The sequence below is a fragment of the Mercenaria mercenaria genome, chromosome 15 (assembly GCF_021730395.1).
Source record: "Mercenaria mercenaria strain notata chromosome 15, MADL_Memer_1, whole genome shotgun sequence".
In the NCBI taxonomy this organism is placed as follows: domain Eukaryota; kingdom Metazoa; phylum Mollusca; class Bivalvia; order Venerida; family Veneridae; genus Mercenaria; species Mercenaria mercenaria.
The window spans coordinates 47,103,036-47,124,083 of NC_069375.1; the positions used below are offsets into that span (position 1 = coordinate 47,103,036).

The 21,048-nt window shown below is 34.1% G+C and overlaps 1 protein-coding gene across 1 annotated transcript; it reads right to left on the reverse strand.

The window, feature by feature from the left end:
- Nucleotides 1–2,507: 2,507 nt before the first annotated feature.
- LOC123558397 (uncharacterized) lies at nucleotides 2,508–3,620 on the reverse strand. Its single transcript, XM_045350309.2, has one exon. The coding sequence runs from the start codon at nucleotides 3,618–3,620 to the stop codon at nucleotides 2,508–2,510; it is 1,113 nt and encodes a 370-aa protein (XP_045206244.2).
- Nucleotides 3,621–21,048: the final 17,428 nt, after the last annotated feature.

A 21,048-nucleotide genomic window follows, 5' to 3' on the forward strand; every position in this document is an offset into this window, starting at 1 on the left:
GAGCAAAATGTCTCTACACCCTGTACAAGTGGCATTGCCTCATGCGCATTTATTTGTAATAGTAACAAGCAAATTCGATTAATTGGTATCCCCCCGCCTAATAGATTTGTGGTGATGAATGGCAAAGAAATATCCGGCAAAAAGTTAAATATGTTACTAAAGCAAATAATTGCATTACAACTAAACTTAAGATAACAGACGTCCTAAAGAGAGCACAATCAAGCAATCAAGTAAGACATCTGGTTTGAAAGACGGAGGGGTGGAGGGGTAGGGGAGGGGGTGGTGGTGACTTGTGAGGGTACAAAACTTCACATGTATATAATAGATATTGATGACAAATAGAAACTGAAAAAATAATGTTGGTGGGGTGGGGGAAGTGGCGACGAACGGGTTGGTGTAGGTGACTGTGTGGAGGAGCAAGGTAGGGAGGGTACAACTGTGCATGTTGATAAAAAAAATTCATGAAAGGTTTAAGGTTTAAAAAAAATGAACAAAATTGTGTTGGGTTGGAGCTGAGGACGGGGAGTGGGTGTGACCTGTGCAATGCGGATGACCGGGGACGGGTACACAAATGCTGATAATTGATGTTCATGGACAAAAATAAAAGAAAGTAAATAAACTTCTACCATTTGGTTAGTTTGTTATGTACAAATATGTGGATTTTTAAATAATTAAAGGTCAGTAACTCTGTAGTTACTAAAGAAATCCGGATGAAATTGTATGTACACTACCACTTTGTGGTGATCTAAATGCAGTTCCTTATAGTGGAGAATATGTATATGAAGTTTTATCTAAATATTGTAAACCATATACTTTTATTGAATTGGGAATTCTTAGCAGGACTTCTGCGAGAAGGTATTTCTAAACCCGTTTTTATTGGGATGTGGTTTACAAACTTCGTAAGATCTTGGGTCATGGTAATTTAACAACTGTATTTGGTAAAATTATAAAACGTTTTATTAAAAATGGTTACGACCAAACTGTTTAGCGACATACCACATGTTTAGTGTTCAACCCGTTTACAGCTTCCTTCTTTGATTGTGTCTGACGGAAGAGGGGGAGAACTCTATGATAAGCAGTTTTTAAATCATACCAGGACTGAACTTTTTTGATATCTGTCTTCATGCCTGTTTCGTCGGGCCCTGAGTGGTGTTGCCTTGTCTTCTGAAAAGGCATTGAGTACATACGTTTTTGATTCTTAAAGTTTGCTTTTTATATAATTATACTAGCGGAAAAAAGAAACATTGCATGTGTAAAACGTATCGCTCAGTTTTATAAATTAAAGCTTGAAACTTTACACAGACAAGCTCTGTATCCCTCTCGGTCATTTGCTGATGCAATAATCATATCAGCTAAGCTAGTGTTAAATAAAGATCAGATGAAACCCTGTTGATTTTTTTGTTGCGATTTCTTATATACCTCCTAAGTTATAGCATATTATACCCATGCACAGTTTCCTTTTCCGCTAGTATATTTATACACGAGCATTTTTGTGTTTTACATGCCATGCCTTTTTGTTTCCATTACGTGTGTTAGAGATTCACTTGGAGGGGATTACTTTTATTTACACTGTCCCGTTTCTTTGGAACATGGTGGGGGTAAGAGTGATGTTGGATACCCACCATAAACCAGTTTAAGCCCCTCCCCCCAGTGGTGTTTTTGCCACTGACCGTTCCAAGGCGGTGCCCCACTGTGTTCCTGTTTGTTCGTTTTGTCCTCATGTGTTGGCTTTGTGTGTGCGTGTATGTGCGTGTGTGTTTTGGTGTGCACATCTGCGTGCTGTGGGTTTCGTTTTGTGGAGGCTGCGTTTTTGGTACGTGTCATTCCCTATTTGATATTTGTCTTTGCCTTTTTTAGCATTTTAAGACCGCCTTTCTTGTTCAAAATTTGATGCAGAAGATACGTATAATCACGCGACAGTCGTTGTCAAGGTACATCATAGGCGAAAATAAAAGTCACACAATTATACACAAATTTCGTACAAATACTGGTTTTCGCTTGATACACGGAGCAGATCTGCAAATTCATAATCAAAGTAACTGTTCTAAGACTTGTAATTTACCGAAAACAACAACGAAGAAAGCCAAGATATAATAAATTATTTTATAAATTCTACACAACAATGCACGTGAAAGATCATGCCTGATTTCGGCAATGTCAGCTACATAACCGTCGTTGAAATATATACAAACAGAAATTGGTCATACTTTTCTGCTAAAATAGTATTTACATTATCACAAAACAGTTGCTGTATAAACCGCTCAAATTATGCATAAATTGCAAACTTTAAACATAATAACGTCTTGACTATCCTCACATTAACAACAGTTATTGAACAAAACAAAATATCACTACAGTAATATATGTACTACAGTAATACTAATATCGTTTTATCGCTCTTTTCCGATTATGCGTAAAATAATAGCATTTCAAATTTATACCGATATAATATTCTAAGCCATCAATCTCTTTAATGTATTTACAGTTTGGGCACACGAAAGTTTCATTTACGCGGACAGTTTTGCGGCTTCTAGTTTCACTAAACGGCTTATTTGATCAAAGCTTACTGCTTTTTCAACCGCTGCAAAAGATTCACCGGCTCCTGATTTACTTGGACCTGAGGATCCGCCAGATCTTCCTGCGCTACCCGTTCTTGGTGTAAATATTTTCTTTGCATCTGCCAAAGATTTAGCCCCCGCGATAGCTTTAGCTTTTGTAGTAGCAGCTTCTAATGGTTTATTGTTTTTCAAAAGCTGTTTCGCTGTCGCACCTTCACTCTTCAATTTGGCAAACACAGACTGTGCAATCTGTCTTTCGTTAACTACTCTGCCAGCAGAAACAGCTTTCTTTACTTCCGTTTTAACATCTGCAGCAAATTTCTTTAATGAAAGTTCTTCTTTTGCTCCCGCTATTATAGCGTCAGTGAGACCACCCGGACTTGACAGAGGAATGTATTGTCCACCGGTCAAGTAAGCCAACGCCATATAGAAATCTGTGTATGGAACAACGGCTGGTTCACATCCGACTGTGTACAAAGTAATTCCTCTCCTCGCTAATATGCGTGCTATATCAATTGGATCATGACCACTAGGGCAGCCGCTCGGGAATGAGTCACCCGATGAAACAAGACCATGGGGTGGGGCATCCGCTACAAGAACACTTATTTTTGCCGCATTTGGTCTCCACTTTAAAGTAGGTGCTTGAAACATAGCGTCTGCGACAGCTTCTGGTCCGTCTCCTCCCCCTTGTGCACGTGCCGCATTAAGCCACGACTTCATTATCCTCACAGAGCGTGTGAAGTGGTGAGTGCGAGTAACAAAATACCTATCTTGTGGTGGATGGTCCCTGTATTCAATTAGAGCTAGCCTTAGATTAGTGCTCGAGCTAGCAGCAATTGCGTCAACAAGATCCTTAATATGTTCTCGAACGTTGTTTATGTATGGAGACATACTTCCGGTTGTGTCCATAATAAATGCCAGATCCAGTTCATTTCTCTGTCTAAATGACTTCAATATCTCAGCGGTTCGCTCTGCTAGAGACTTTCGGCCAATACCTTGAGCATCAGCGATGCAGATAACATTAACAAACAATAATAAGATAATTAGTTTTAAACCAGCCATGATGCTTTGTTTTTAATTTTACATTGAACGGAGTCCGATATATATATAGTCTGTACTTCGTCCTTGACGTCATTCCTCTGTTCCGAAGGTGTCTTTATTTTTAAACGTAAACATATTGTTTTCTCTAACGAACGTGCCCATATCCAGGAACTGATAAGGTTATGATATATATTACTTGTTTTCTGTCCGTTTGATTATCGGAAGGCGAACGCCTACCTCTGTTAGCTTGTTATTAAGGAAAACAAATTCCTTTCAAAAATACATCTGATTTCTGTTTTAAGAAGCTATAGAAGTACATGCATTGTAAACCTGCTATAAAAAAGTATATAATTTTTGGTTTTAAAATAATAGGCAGTCCAATATAACGTCCTTTAACACAATGTTTTTTTTCTCTTTTTTCTCTCCTTCTTTTCTTTTTTTTTAAAGTTCAAACCTTAACATGGAAATGAAATAAGTGCATTAAGAACATTGTGAGTACTGTGATCAAATTAGTCTTTTAATGACATGAAACTATCGTTCAAGCAGAATGTAACACTTTGAAAAGAATTTAATATTTAGTTAATAACAGAAGCTAAATATATGCAGAAATGTTTGAAGAACAATATTTACTCTTAATCCGGGCACCAAAATCGCTTAAATGTCTTTTGTGAGAAATATGTATGTTTGTGTGTTTTCGTTTAAAAAACAATGCGATTAGACGTAAAGAAGAAACTATGTGTAGATGATTGAGGAGACCTACACAAAAGACAGTTTCTGATAGATTTGAAAAAACTAATTATATAAAATTAAACATACAGGAATGTAAATACTTTTAAGACCATGGCATTGAGTACCGTAAAATAGTAGGAAGAAAATTGGAAAATAATGGTAAATACTGTTGAAACTTGTAGTATCGAGCATTTTACTTCGAGATAATCAAAATTCGACTTAAAACATTTTGTGCACGTGTCATCTAGACGGGAATAGACAATATTTTTGTGATATCAGGAATAATGACTAATGCGAGTTCTAGATATCGAGTTTTAAATATTCATTAAAATATGTAGAAAATAAGTACTTTTTAAATGCATAAGAACTAACGAGTAGGATTAATGAAATCAACTGAAACTGACTAATCTGACAAGCCTTAAAATATAAAAAATATAAAACAGTTATCAAAAAATTAAAAACAACGCCACAAATTTTCTAAAATACAGTATCTTAAGATTTTAAATTTTACTTTGGCATAATGCTAACGGCAGTTTATTCCACAGTTTTGGACCAATAGTACAGAAACTTCTGTTACCGTGAGTTACACATCGCATATTGATCGTGTTTCTACAAGTGATCGCAACACCACCACCTTCTTATTTTTTTTCTGTAAGTTACAATAAGTTCAAAGGTTGCAAACTGCTTTCAAATTGAAATAACCTTATTATGATTAAATACCATTTCATTGGACACAAACCTGTTTTGGAAAAGTACTTAAAATACGAAATATCTATAGTATCTGAAAATGAGACTTTCCTTGATTTAGCAAGTTTTTATAGTTCTTGCATTGTCATTAGATATCAAATATCTCATTTTTAACCGTGACGTATTTTCCAGTTTTCGTAACGGTCTGCATCTGTTACTGCACTTTCAATATATTCTTCTAATGATTAACGGAAATGAATTTGATTTTGAAAACTTGGCCGGATAGATGGTTTTTTTTATCGAAATACATAAGAAACACATTTTACAATCCTTAAATTTATGTTACAACGTGTTAAGAACCACACAATTTTTTCAGTGTTAAAAATAGGTAAACATAAACATTAGCATCCATCTTAATTAGCTGGATTATTTGACGTTAACAAATAACGGAAGCAGACGATGTGGTTAAAACAGGATTTTCCGTTACGTTTCACACTAAAGCACTCCATATTTTTTTCTGGATATGTAAACACAATATATTTACTCTGCTTTTTGTTTTGGATAGGTAATAAAACCTGAAAGTCGGGGAATTCCCCTAAAACATCCTTCACGCATTAACAAATTCATGGTGTCAGTAAACTAGCATTTTTCATTACGTTACGTATACAGGATGTACGTTTCTCTTTAGCGGATCTTTAAGTGCCGTCATATATAGCCGAGAATGTTCATAACTGGTTTTTATTTTTTTTTTTCATAAAACAATTGTAACCATGCTAGAGTTCCCTATAGATAACTATATTTTAACTCGACTTATCATATATAAATATGTTGTAAAACTAAATGCAGGTGGTATGAAAGAATTTGTACAAGCTGGTGAGCGGCCCGTTAATTATAACAACCGAGACTTAAATATAAGTGTAGAAGATATACTGGTAATCCACCGTTCAATAACGTAAAAAGCAAATGACTTTAAAGGCACCGGCCTCCAGATCGATCGAAAACAAAAAAGACTTCTTAGATATATGGAAATTAATGCTGTATTTCTTAAGAATGAAACTTTGAAACTTAGTTAGTGACAGACTATATGTTACGAAAACACATGAGAATTAGTTATTTTACTACTTTTTACGGTGAAAATCGAAAAGCGTTTGTAACGCTTTACTCGATGTAAATTTCCTTGATTATAAGTATTTATATTTGAGGTGCATTGAACAGTTAATCCTCTATAGTGGTATTGGTAATGACAGCGAGCACCTTTCGGGTTCGTTTCCCCGACGCGGTCACCTATTTTTTCTTGATTTAACATTTTTAAAATGGTTTAGAAATTTAGAAATAAAACTCTTATTCTAATGTTCATAATATGACCAAACTTCAGTTTGAAATAAAACTCATTTTTGGGCAAAATCTGGAGGTCGTTGCCTTTAATTCAGATGGGTCTATTGGGGTTTATATATCAAAGTAGCGGGTTCTCATTTTGCCAATGCATTTACAGTAGCTCTCACAGAAACCAGGGTAAATCGATAGCTTCGGTCATTTTCGTTTTTTAAACAACAATCCTATTCTAGTACGGGAGGGGCCGGAAATGCAATTGTGACGGCAATCAAACGCTCATTAAACTCACAATGCTATTGTTTTAAAGCTTATTTTAAAAAATCTGGTACCAATCCTGAAAATATAGATGTTGCTGAAGACTTAAAACATTGTTGATCCTCTCTTATGTATACTAGTAAAATCGTCCAAGCGGCAAAAATGTTTGTTATTTTAAACTGGTTCATTTTTTTTATATCGTTAATTTATAAAATGAAAATACATTTGAAGAAGTGGAAGAAAGCACAATACAGAAATGTTTAGTAAAGTCAGGCTTCGGAAAGGTCAGTGATGCTGATATTTGTGACAAGGAAAGCAGTGATCACTCTGTGAGAGGTGACATTGTGAACCGTGATGATGATGACGCAGATCATGATAATATCCGTCTAGCTGCAATGAAAATGTCTTATGAACTGTTTCGTTGTTCATTTAAAAATTTAGTCGACATTGGTGCATCTTTAAAAACATGTGAAACATATTCAGTTGACTAGAATGACTGGAATATGCCTGCAAATGAACTTTTGAAAAAGATTCACAATGATGATAATGATAGTGATAGTGATGATGACATTATCACTGATGACAGTTACTGATGCACCATCCAAAACAGAGACAAATGAAATGGTCATGAAACTTAAGTCATTTGCTGTTCATGGGGGCTATTCTGACATAATAACCCTGCTGTCACAGCTTTATGATAAATTAACAGTTCTTGTAATAAACAGCACAAGGCAGACAAAAATTACTGGACTTTTAAGTGACAAATTACGATCGAAGTGAAATGTACACAAATTTACATGTGTATGTAACCATTTGACATTTTCAGTTAGTCAGATGCTTGTCAGATGATTGTATGTTTTATGATTTTAGAACTAATCTTACCATATATTTATCATTTTTATACTCTTAATTATAGTTCTGAAATTTAACAAGATCTTATGTATAATGTACTTTAAATTTTTTTATCATTTTTATGTTCTTAAAATTTCTGAAATTCAACAACATTTATGTTCAATGTACTTTAGAATTCTTTATCATTTTTAGGTTCTTAATAGTTCTGAATTTTAAAATCAACAATATTTTATGTACAATATACTTTAGAAATCTTTAATATTTTTATATTTTTAAATAGTTCTGAGCAGTGTTGAAATAATAAAACCAGTGCTAATATATGATAATTGTTATGTTGCATCTGCTGAGCTACTGAGTGATAAGTGGTCAATGATTCTATATTAAGAGACTCTCTGTCTTATGTGGCCTTTTAATGCCGGTCTCTTTCATGGTAGCATATGACAGGTTTGACTGTATAATTGTTGTTGTGTATGTGAAGCATGTTTTCCGGTATAGTTCGGTTTTGAGGTCAGCGATGTTTTTGTACTTTTAACAATGGAACGGTCCATTATTCATATCAGTATTACATGGTATAATAATAGGGAATCGATCCTACAGAAGCGACGAATATCGGGATCGATCCCTATACGGTAACATGCGATATATATCGAATAAGATATGTAAATATATTTACAGGTCTGTACTCAAGACCGTACGCAGGATATATTTACCGAAATGAAACTTAACAGCCGCCCTTATCGCCACAAACTGTCAGTTATATATCGTCTTTATTTACTTGTTTATTTCATCCTCAGCTAATGAAACTATGGAGCAAAGAAAGTCATATTTGAATCCAGTCTTAATAAAATGAGTAAGTCACGAGACTAATTGCAACAACATAATCGGAGCGAACTGAACCATGATTTGTTTCTGGAACATGTTTCATACATGTGCAGTAATAGTAATGTTCTGTTGAAACTTCTTTTGAACAGTCATTTGGAAAGTCAACGTTGTGACGTACTTCGAACGTTGATTTTTTTGTCGAATGCTTAAGAAGGTAGGTTACCTTCATATTTGTAAGTGCGCATGTCCAACCGGAAGCTAACATGACGGTTTACGACGACGTTTACGACAAACTAAATGTGTTTGTATATTCATTCTTCTGAAAACGAATCATAAACCTGTCTTCGATCTGATGCTTTATGGTTTAATAAATGCAGAAATAATGAATAAATTGCCACAAAAACGCTTCAAAACAATGTTGCCTTACAATGACGTCATTGACGTCATGACGTTACGTGTCAGTTACCGCGCAAAATTAATAGTTTTTATCTTGAAAGTACGTAATTCTGTGCATTTTCTTTATTTCAACTATTTTCAAATAACCATTATTTGCTGAAATATTTTTATGAGTTTTTTGCTCTGAATAATAATCAATATTTTGCTTCTTTTATGTAGTTATATTGAAATGTTATGCGGAATGTAAGAAAACGGATGATTATAAGCAATGTTATTTGGAATATAGTTGGGTGAAAGGTTACTTGTTACGGCCATTTTCAAATAGAAAATCTAGCAGTTTGATTTGTAATACCTATTTTTCAGGTTCCGTTGATAATTTGTTACTTATGTACTAAAACTAAGATCTTAAATTGTTCAAATTTCAGTAGAAAATTGTGGTTTCTTGAATTGAATTGATGTTACCATGGAAACGACGCCCGTGACCTGTGTATCTAAATGTAAAATTTAAAAGCGTTGACACTGGTCTATTTAAGGAGCACAGCTTCGGCTTTTTATTTTCATTTCAACAATATCCATGAGAATAATAGCAGCATGCTGAACGATTTTTCCATGAAAAATTTCAGACGAGGGGTACTGCTGTAAGTATTCTAAGCTGTGAAATTTGTTTGAATAAATGCAAATAACACAAAAATATAACTTACGTTAGAAATAATATGTTTTAAAGCTACATCAACTAGAAAGATAATCTTATTCAATACTTTTTATAAGAAATCACGACAAAAAGCAATATATAAGCTATTTTAAACATCTCTGTTGCCATGGTTACTTTAAACTTTAAGAAAAATAGGGTACCATGTAAAGTGCTTGGTATTTTGCTAATAATATTACCCAAATATTGCATGTTGGTCATTAACAGAATGGCACTGAAGTCGAAAACCCCTATTTTTATACATAGTTGTTTAAAAATGAGAGAAAATGCTTTACCATGGAAACACGAGCCCCGCGACATATACATTTTAAGCTTATATTAGAAAGCTAACGTGCATATTAGTAAAATTATTAATTATGCGGACTTCTACGGATATCAATGAAATTAAAATACACTGAAAAGTGATAAATATCCGTATTTTCCTTCTTCTTTCAATATGAAATACCTTTGGAGGGTCATGTTCTTCAAACCTGGAGAAAAAATGAACTTGAAGGGACAGAGACAAACGAAATTGAGATTGTAGCAGTTAAAACTTCATATTACACGAAATACAAAAGAATGCTGCGGTTCAACTAATTTGAATTTACCCTTGTAGCAAGGTAACCTACCTCCTTAAGCAGCCTTCCTTCATTTAAAGCGGCAGGCGTCCAGATCGTTCGACAAAAAAAATATTTTTTAAATATCTTGAAATAAATGCAATATTTCTTGAGAAGGCTTTAAAACTTAATTACTGACAAACTTTATGTTACGGAAACACATGAGAATTTGCTGTTTATACTACTTTTCACGATGAAAATCGAAAAGCATTTGTCACGCTTTTACTCCAGGTAAGCTGTCTCGATTACAAATATCTATATTTCGAAGTCATTATTCGCTACTTCAGCTATAGCGCTATTGGTTACGATGACGGGAAAATGTATTTATTGCCGCGGCGGTCCGGGGTTCAATTCACGACGCGGTCATCTTTTTTTCTTGATTAGGAACTTGTAAAATATTTTAGAAACAAAACTTCATATTCTAATGTTCATAATATGACCAAATTTCAATTTGAAAGAAAGATTTTTTTAGCCAGATCTGGAGGCATGCTGCTTTAAATCCACCTCCTCTGTTGTAATGGAAACTAGTATGTTATTTTGCCCGATGTTTACATTATGATAAATTAATTTGTTATGGCAGTTTGATAACATTCTCTATAGGTTTTCTCTATGAATCCGGCGAACGATAATAGCGTAATAGGTCACGCATTATGCTTAGAGGAGTAATTCCCCCTGGTTAGTACTCGTGCCATTAGTGTTTAGTGCTTACCATAGTTTATTTGTTTATTTCAGTCTCATCCATTTACATGTTTACAGTATAAAAACATGACATATACATAATAAAACACAAGTAAATGGCCACTCAAATTTGAATTACAAGAGACTATATATATAAAATTTCTACATATCACATATTTCACATAAATCAATTCTCATATATTACAGTAAAAAGCAAGACATGTCTGCTAATCATAACACAAAGATGTGCCCTAAAATTTAATTAAAAAAAAAGGGTTATAAGACACTGAACCAGATTAGACAGGTGCACTAAATGTGCGCTAGTAAAAAATGGCTTAAAGAATCAAGTATCCCCACCAATCAGATTGGTAGAGAACAGATTAGCAGATATCTCTTACTTAACACTAAAATACTGTAATTATTTAAAAGAATCTACATACAATTTAGTAAAACCATGTTAGTTAGTTGGGATAAAATAATATAGGATAGTAAAAAAAGTTTGATTCTTTTAAAAATGTTATTTCGTCTGACCTGTTGGAGATCGGCATAATTTTCAGGGGAATTTAATATCAATGCTGGAATAAGTGAGAGATCAAATATTCTATTTAATTTGAAATAAAAGTGCAAGAGTTTCTCTAAATCGTCTCCTGATAATACAAGTAGAAACATTCGAATGTAATCAAAAATTCAATGAAGACGGTTTATTAGCAAGGCGAGAGTCATTAATATTATTTCTCATATAAGTCTCATCTATTCTAAGCGATTTATTAGTTGCTCTAAGTAAGAGATTTATTAGTTGCTCTAAGTTAGAGATTTATTAATTGCTCTAAGTTAGCATGGTTAGAGAATCTAATAAATCTATTAGAGTAAGTGAGTCTGTGGAAAATAACAAATTGTTAAAATTTAAGCAGAGAAGCTACAAAGCCATAACTCGGAAAGTACTTGCTCAGTATAATGGAAACAGACAAAACACCTTCAGAAATAAACCAAACATCATCCTCACAAGTTTTGGAGAGATTTGTTTGTATGTTTGTTTGTTTTGGGTTTAACGCCGTTTTTCAACAGTATTTCAATCATATAACGGCGGGCAGTTAACCTAATCAGTGTTCCTGGATTCTGTACCAGTACAAACCTGTTCTCCGCAAGTACCTGCCAACTTCCCCACATGAATCAGAGGTAGAGGACTTAATGATTTCAGACATAATGTCGTTTATCAAATAGTCACGGAGAACATACGCCCCGCCCGAGGATCTAACTCACGACCCCGCGAACCGTAGACCGACGCTCTATCTACTGAGCTAAGCGGGCGGGCGGGTTTTGGAGAGAAGTACTTAAAATTAAAAACATTAAATCAAAAGCTTGAAACACTGTGTTAAGTACAAAATGTTTGACCAGTCATAAAGCTTGAGGAATTGAGGAAAAAGTGATTTCATTTTCTGGTCCTTTGAAATCATGGTGTCCATTTAGTCTATATGATAGAGGTCTGCTTAAGCCGGTGCCAGGAGGCGTGAGGGTTGTCGCATTGCTCAAACAAAGAACTTTACTCAGAAGTCCAAAAATTCAGATAACAAGTGAAAGTTCGTTGTAAGCATTAAACTCGTATGTCAATTTTAATATTATGCTCGTCTAAGTGGAGGTAAATTATGTAACAGATCCCACATTAGACAATGGGAGGCAAACCTTTCAACACATCATCCTAAGATATTGACAGTGCAGTTTGGAGGAAATGATTTAGATCGTGCTGAAATGTGGGAAGGATCGATGGAGATCCTTGTCTTAACGATGGCAAATTTGTGCAGACGTTATAAATCACGTTACAACATATCACATATCATAGTGTTGCAACTGTTACCACGCCATTCTTCCCGCTATGTGTAATGTTGCAATTGTTACCCCACCATTCTTCCCGCTATGTGCAGTGTTGCAATTGTTACCCCGCCATTCTTCCCACTATGTGTCCAAAGACATCTACATTCACCTTAGTCGTGTGACAAATTCTATGGTGGTGAACGAACTGAAAGAGGATCCGGGGATCAGTTACTGGAAAAGGGTTCGAATAGGGAAATCTTCAGAGATGGGGTACATTTCAACACCATTGGGTTGAAGAAATATGCGGATAACATTCGTGGAGCAATTATCCGAACTTTAAAAGGAAACATTTAAAGCAAATCAGTTGAAGAAAGCGTATACACTTTGAAACTGGTTTCTCAACAGATTCAAATCTAATTCTAGAAACTCATACCACGCTTGTTTGTACAAGTTCTTGTATACCAGGAATGTTATCCTTTCAAAGTCGTAGTTGTTCTCAAGAGATACTACTTTTCGGGTGAAATGAAGTCAGTTATACCTAATGCATAGAGAAAAAAGTACTTGTTGCAGCAGAAGTACTGTAACCGTTTAACCAGTTGGTCAAATTGTTGCATATTTAATTTAATGTTATACTAAATTGTTTAATGTCATAGGGTACAACAATGTCTCATTATATGATTATTAAAACATTACGCTAAGCTGAAGACTTATAAAACGAGAGCACCGCCTCGTGAGTGCAGACGCACATCTGATTTTTTTTGTCTCTGTATAACAGAGATATTTTCCTACTCGTGTATTTTTACGACATTTTCAAAAGGTGCCATAACTCTTGCAAAAAGCAGGATGAAGTTATCTTTCTTGCTGTACAGGGTCAACATTTGATGGTGAATAAGTATTGTAAGTCTTAATGCAATAGCTTTGATAATTTAGGAGAAAAGTTAACCTAATTGCAAAACTTAACCAAGAAATCTGATATTTTTAAGTCTAAAAGGGACCATAACTCTTGCAAAAAGCAGGATTGCGTTATGTTTCTTGCTGTGCAGAGTCAGTTTTTAATAGCAAATAACTGCTCAAAATTTAAAGCAATAGCTTTGACCGTTAAGTTGTCATGCCCTCAACGCAAAACTTACCCACTTACATTTGTATAAGGATGAAAAAAAAATGCATATTGTAAATTTTATCTTTGGGTTTTTATACTACCCTTAAGATTAAGCATCTTTAATTACAATCTACTGAATGAAAACAAATGTTCGTATAGATGAACCTTTGTTGTAGATGCCTGTTCTATGTTTTTAATATCCTCTTAATTGGAAGGCTAAGTTCTCCTAATTCTGATGTGGCATAATAGCATTAATCATAAAGTGTAGTATCTTTATTCAGAAGGATGAGAACAAATGTTATTATTAAATAGCCTCAATTTTAAGGTTATTTATCATTAATCAAAGGGTAAGAGCAAATACTGTGTTTGAAGAGCATTGATTTTAAGGTCATGTATCCTTAATCAACGGGTGAATGTTTGTCAAAAAGTTGTTGTTGTTTTTTTCAGAAAAAAGGACATATAATGAATAACTAAGGATATATGCGAACATACCTAAATTGCAGTCAAATTTATAAAATTAGTCTTTTTATAATTTCTTTTTGAACGCTATATGCTAGGCTTATAAGTATGTAGAGGAAACTTTGAAAATTATTTTGTTTTTGACTTTTCGATTACTCAGATACTAGTTTGAATAAAAGTTAAAGAGAATTGATATACATCCGTATATAATTCAATTGGTTCAATACTTACTAAGATTTTGGTGTCTTGTAGTATTATGGCTAAGAAAAACATATTTAATATAGGGGATCGCAGCTGTAGCTTTGTAGCAGTTTGTAATTCCTTTAAAGGAATGGTATAAAGTGCTGTCTGATATGTAGTATTTGTTTTATGATATATGATCATAACAATTCGTTTTTTTAAATAAACGAACTTTGTTATACCTTTGTAATGAAGTCATGCAGTGGTGTTTACGAAACTATGAATAATTATAATATTTATTTCTTCATTTTTATCCGCCAAAAATATATCTCGAATAGTTAAAAAAAAACAAAAAAAAAACAGACTGCATTAATAAGAAAATGTTGTTGACAGTCTTTGTAACATTTTTAAAAAAAAACATAAAACATTCATTGTTTTTACTTTTAAATTTTGTAACGTAGTAGCGTATAATACTAACATAACATATCTAAGTTTTGTAGAAATCATTGTAAATTGCTCAAAATAATACATCAACAGTAAGGCCTCACCAAATTAAAATGTTGTTCATCGGATTTGCCGCTCGTATATCTTCAGAAACACAAAAAAAATATTTATTTTTGTTTTTGGCTTGCGCTCGCCCCATTGAAAAAAATCAATCCAAAATATTTTGGTGCGCTACTTTTTACGGACGTAAAAGTGTATAAATGCTTATAATTTCATGCCTAGATTGATCTCAAATGGATTTTAATCAAAATAAATACATACTACGCACACATTGTCTATAATAAATCATAACACTTATATTTAGTTGCATTAAAGTTGTTTCCCATTTATGCAGTTACGCCATTTTCTTCAAATGTTTACCAAATTACATGCTACAAAAATCGATTTGTTTCATTGAAAACTGGATGAAGAAAAACATACTAATTTATTTGATAAACATCAGTCTACATTATTTTGGTAAGGGTAAATACTTATTGATGCATGTCACTTATCTGTTTTCTGTTTTTCCTGTCCAAATGATCAGCATTTGCATACGAACGTTGGTGGGGTAAGAAATTTACATTATGAGTTGTTTTCAGAACAGTTTCGATTTTCAAATTTTCCAGTCATTTAGTAGACTAATGTTCATGCACGTTAATCTCCATTTCAGACTTTAATTGAGACTTTGTTTCAACAAATTTAATATGTTATGAAAGTTTAAAGTTAGAAAAAGAGCAGTACATAAGACATCATGCTCGACTTTTCTGAATCAGAGCTTTGCCAGTAAAAGGGGCATAATAGTCAGAAGCTTTGAAAGTACAGACCTACTGGTCATTATATAAAACTTAATTAAAAATATTCTATGTTAAAAAGGGTCATAACTCTTGTCTAGATTCAGACTTAATTAAGAGTATTGCTTCTCCAGGTGTATAGACTTTGACTGTAAATAACTGTTCTAAGTTTCAAATCAGAAGTTTTAATAGATCTAGTAACACTCACTTAGATATTTATGTATCAAAAACTTTGTAAAGTCAGCTAAGAATGCTACATTTTCATAGCAGTAAATATTCAAGTCACATATGTATATGATAAGTATGGTGTAAGGTTATGCATTGTTGTTTATTACATATTTTCTAACAGCATTTTCAAAAGCATGCATTATTTGATTACAGTGTACTGTGTGACAATGTTATTACCTTTTTTCACGAGTTCGCTTTGTTGTGTGTCTGCAGGTCAGATTTTCTCAATCCCTGGGAAATACTTTTTAATTTAAAAGGGCTATACATTCTATTTTAAGGTTTTTATTAGTCAGTCGAGAGCCAAATGAAGACAAATATATTTCTTCGCTCTTCGCTCGCTCCTGATTTTCTCAAAAACCTAAAAAATTATTTAAATTATTTTTTCGCTCGCCGCGTCATTTTTTTTTTCAGAAAAAAATCCGATGAACAACTAATCAATTTGGTGTGGCCTAAGGTAACGTTTATACTTATAATTCCAGGTTTGATAAGATTTTTTTCCTTATCAAACAAAAGTAGGTACATGTACTTTACACGAAACGCATTTAAACTTCTATATACTACAATTGTATACCGAACAGCAAATTTAAAAGAAGCTAGCCCGATGCGTAACTGGGGTATTTTTTAATAATAAACTTAAATTTATAAATTTGACTTGTTTCTTCGTACCGCATTACACTTGAAGAACTTTAAGTGTTAAATTTAAAAAATCGATCAACCGTGATGTAAGTAGTCCAACAATAGCCGTATTGCACGAAATTCACGTGTGCGTGTAAATAAAGATTTTTTGTGAAATTTTATTGTCATTTGGAAACAATGATGATTGACTCACTCGAAAAACAGCATAAAGTTAAGGTACTTCCACCATCTTGAATTTAGAGTGACTTTCATTTGAGGCTGTTCCAAAGCACAAAACAGCTCAGTTTGCAAGACCTGAAATAAATGTAGCTGTATAAAAAGTAATACTAAAATTTGGAAATAAACAAAGCAGATATTTTACCTGTGTTTTTCCAAATTTTTGGTTAGATTTATAAACCCTTTCAAAATACTTTATTAAAAATTCATGTATGGCAAAAGTTAGTTCAAAGTTTCAATTAGTGCATAGGAGAATTGTCTTACGGAATAGAACTAAACTTATTACAAAATCTGTTTTCAAATCTGACCACTTCATGTATTAAAACGAAAATAAATTTGTACATATTGCTATTTTCAGCATACATAAAAGTAGTGCAAAGTGCGGACAATGATTTTTCTATGTATGGTGTACCAAACTGCCTAAAATTGTAAGACAAGTCTCGGACGTCATGTGAAAAAGATTTGGCAACGATCCAAAATACGTTTTAAGGATTGTGCAAGTATAAGAGAGGTTTAATTGATTATAGTGGAACTTATGTACTTACGCGCTGCTTATCTCACGGAAAATTTTGTGGAAATGGAATTTTGGCACTTCCTGCGGTAACTACCGAAATTACTTAACGTAACACTTTCTCACACATACGTGGTTGTATATTTATGAATTATAAAAACAATCGAAATATTTGCTTTATCACGATATAGGCCCTATGCAAATATTTTTAGACAATCTTGAAACATTGGGCCACAGTATTTCCGCTAACTGGTTCGGGACATTTATTTATTTATTTATTTATTTGGGTTTTACGGCGCACCAACACAGTATAGGTTATATGTCGCCAAACAGGACTACAAATTTTGGCTCCACATCTCATTTACACGGACCAAGTTTCATGTGTATAGTTTTTTGCTTATTAGATGTTTCATGCGTTGTAAACTAACCTATTTTGATCTATCGACTTTTTATACAATATGAGAATTTATGCAACATGTTTTTAAAAACACAGTGGGAATAAATCGCAGAAACAATGTACAGCCAAATATGTTAGGAGGTAATACAATTTAAATACAATTGTAGATAACTACGAAACAAACAAAATGCAATCAGTTGAACTTTTCACGCGAAAACCTGATGATTAAAATCAGCAATATCTCAAAAGTAACTTTTCTGTATCTTGGTTCTTCGTTAAACAACGATATTTTTTCACACTTTCATAACTTTAAACTGATAATAAATGCGTATTGAAATTCCGGCAGAGAAATGGACACTGACTTTACATTACTGCGGTGTTGACAGTGGAAGCAGCGGTCCAATACTAAGACTGTCTACGAAACCAAGGATAACGAGTTCTTTATCTGGAAATTACGAACATTGGGATCAGTGCTCAGTATACACCTGAAAATAATAGACTTGCTATTTGTCGAGTGCACACTTGTTTTCTATCGTCGTTAATATAAAGTAGACTAGTAAATATCCGTACACATGCATAATCTCATAAACACTTCTTGTATGTATGTTTTCTGAAATTAACAAATAACTGGCTCAAATGAAACACCATACTCTAAAGTAAATTCAGTTTATTCACCACGAGGTTCAAAATGCACGGGAGTCTCGTGATAGTACATGTCTTTAATTTCACATGGTTGAAGTGTAAACAAATAGTTAAATTTGCTTCGTTTTATTTCTCACGGAAAAGATCGGACGGTTTTTGATATTGGAATAATTATAGAACATAATATATGCATTTAAAGTTGAAAGTTGATTGTTTTCTACAGGACGTAAAACTGAAACAAGTAAGCACTTTTACTTTTTCAGCAATGTCCCTCAGGTGAACTTTGACATTGTTTACGAAGAGAAATCAGTTTTGTGTCATCTTGAAATGCGTTGTTCGGCTGAAACGTATAGTTCCCGGAAATGTTCTAAAATGGTTTAATTTGGGGATTTTTGTTTTATTTATAAATTCAACACAATGTGCAATATTTCCAGTTTTTGAAAATGATTGAAATTGAACTTTATTTCAGAAAAAGTTCCGATCTTTCATAAATATTTTGCCAGCGGATGCTTGCAAATTTTAAGTGAAACGGCTTTCTTGTCCAAGAGAGGTGTGTAAAGCGAAAAACTATCATTACACACTGCATTTATTCTTTAAATGTAAAGGATCTGTAACAGATTAAGGTGATCTGACAGTGCAAAACTATACTAAATGGATATCTCTAACCATGAATAAGGAGGCATATATTTTTCAGTAAGGAAATCTGAGGTAAAAGAACAATCATATATTTAATTCCTTGAAATAACCATGGCGACGAAATATTTTAGAAAAACGGTGCACGTGTTTTGCGCATTAGAATGTTTAACGACATTTTCTTGAAAAAGTAACGCTCGTATGCACTATTTTGGCATTTCTTTGATTTGAAAATAATTATTTTATAGCAATTTATGTTGCATACGATACCAAACTTTTGCAAACTTTTACAGATCCTTTACAATGTTCTCTCATTTTCTTCCGAAGCACTGTGGGATAGGGTTCAGCTTAGCTTTCATGCTCGCAAGTTTACCTACAGATATATCTTTTCAACTTTTATCATATATTTTTTGTGTCTTTGCATTTCGAAAGCTGTTTCGAGGATTCTGATTGTTCACACGAATTTCTAGTTTCAATTTGCGGAAGTACCTTAAAAAATATTGTTGGTTGCATGGCACGACTGAATCAAATTCAGCACGAGCGCGCAATCGGGATGTTACAATACAACTGACGCGCAGTGGATATAGTAAGAATTTCGTGCAAAACGACTAAATTAAATGTGTGGGGCCTCCGTGACCGAGTGGTTAGAGTCGTTGACTTCAAACCATTTGCCCCTCATCGATGTGGGTTCGAAACCTCATTTGGGGCGTAGAATTCTTCACCTGAGGAAGCCATCCAGCTGGCTTACAGAAGGTCGGTTGTTCTACCCAGGTGCCCGCTCGTGATGAAAGTATGCACGGAGGGGCACCTGGGATCTTCCTCCACCATTAAAGCTGGAAAGTCGCCATATGACCTAAAATTGTGTCGGTGCGACGTTAAACCCAACAAAATAAATAAATAAATAAATTAAATGTGGGACTACTGACTTCATGGTTGATCATTGTTTCAAAATTTAACATTTGAAGTTCTTCAAGCGTAATATGGTATAAAAACAAGTCAATTTTTTATTAAGATTACCCCAGTGATACATCTGGATAGTTTCTTTTGCTGTTCAGTATATATAATTTACAAAAAGACCTGATGACTTTGTGAAGTTATTACTATCTTATTATCTATTTTGTATGTCATTCTATCGTATAAGCGGTAATTGCGTGGTCGTGCATGCGTAAAATATGACAACATGTCCTTATTAAGGTGAATAATGCTGACGCGGAATCTACCAGTTTAACTTGAATAAAGCATAAATATGAGACTTTAGTAAAGTTTAATAAAGCTAGAACATTCATACATAATATCACACATTGTTACAGCAATATCGAGATTTCGACAGGACAAGGTCTTCGTTCCGCTAGGAGACTGTGACACGGAGAGGGCACAAAATTCTATATAGAATAGTTTATTCTATGCATATTAACATAAAAGTTTTGTTTTAAATAACCTATTACACAGCAGACAGTTTAGCAGCTTTCTTTCTAACTAATCGTGTTATTTGATCTAAACTAATGGCGGTTTCAGCGGTGGAATATGACTCTCCAGAACCTGTCATGCTTGAAGACGAATCAAGTCCTCCTACAACACCATATGGTCTACCAAAGTCAGCTGTGGGCATACTTTCTCCGGAATACATGGCTTTGTCCAAGGAGATGCGCACTGGAACACCTGATGCACCTTTGACATATACCGCTCTAACATCCGCTAGAGATACTGAGGACGCGAGGGACTGTGCCAAGTCAGAAGCACCTTCCAGAGGTTTATTGTTTCTTAAAAGCTGTTTAGACGTTGCTCCTTCTTTTTGCAGTTTAGAATACACTGACTCAGCAATACTTGTTTCATTAACAGCTCCGCCCATAGCTGTTATTCTATTTATTTCTTCTTCCACATCTTTCGAGAACTTCTGTAATGACATCTCTTCCTGAGCTCCTCCTATGATAGCATCTAAGAGACGTTTGGGGTCTGACAGCGGAATATACTGTCCTCCAGTCAAATACGCCAACATCATAAAGAAATCTTTATATTTATTTATTTTCGGCTCACATCCAACAGTATATAATGTTATTTCACGTTTTGTCAAATCACGCGCTATCAATACAGGGTCATGCCCGTTTGGAGATCCTTCTGGAAATTTGTCCTCCCAAGGGACAAGTCCGTGCGGTGGAGCATCTGAAATTAAAACACTTATCTTAGTTGCCTCTGGTCTCCACGACAATTTAGTTGCAACATCGTATAACCCTTCAGCTACTGCTTCCGGTACATCTCCACCACCATTCGCTTGTGCTTTCTTGAGCCATTTGTTTATAGTCTTAACGGAA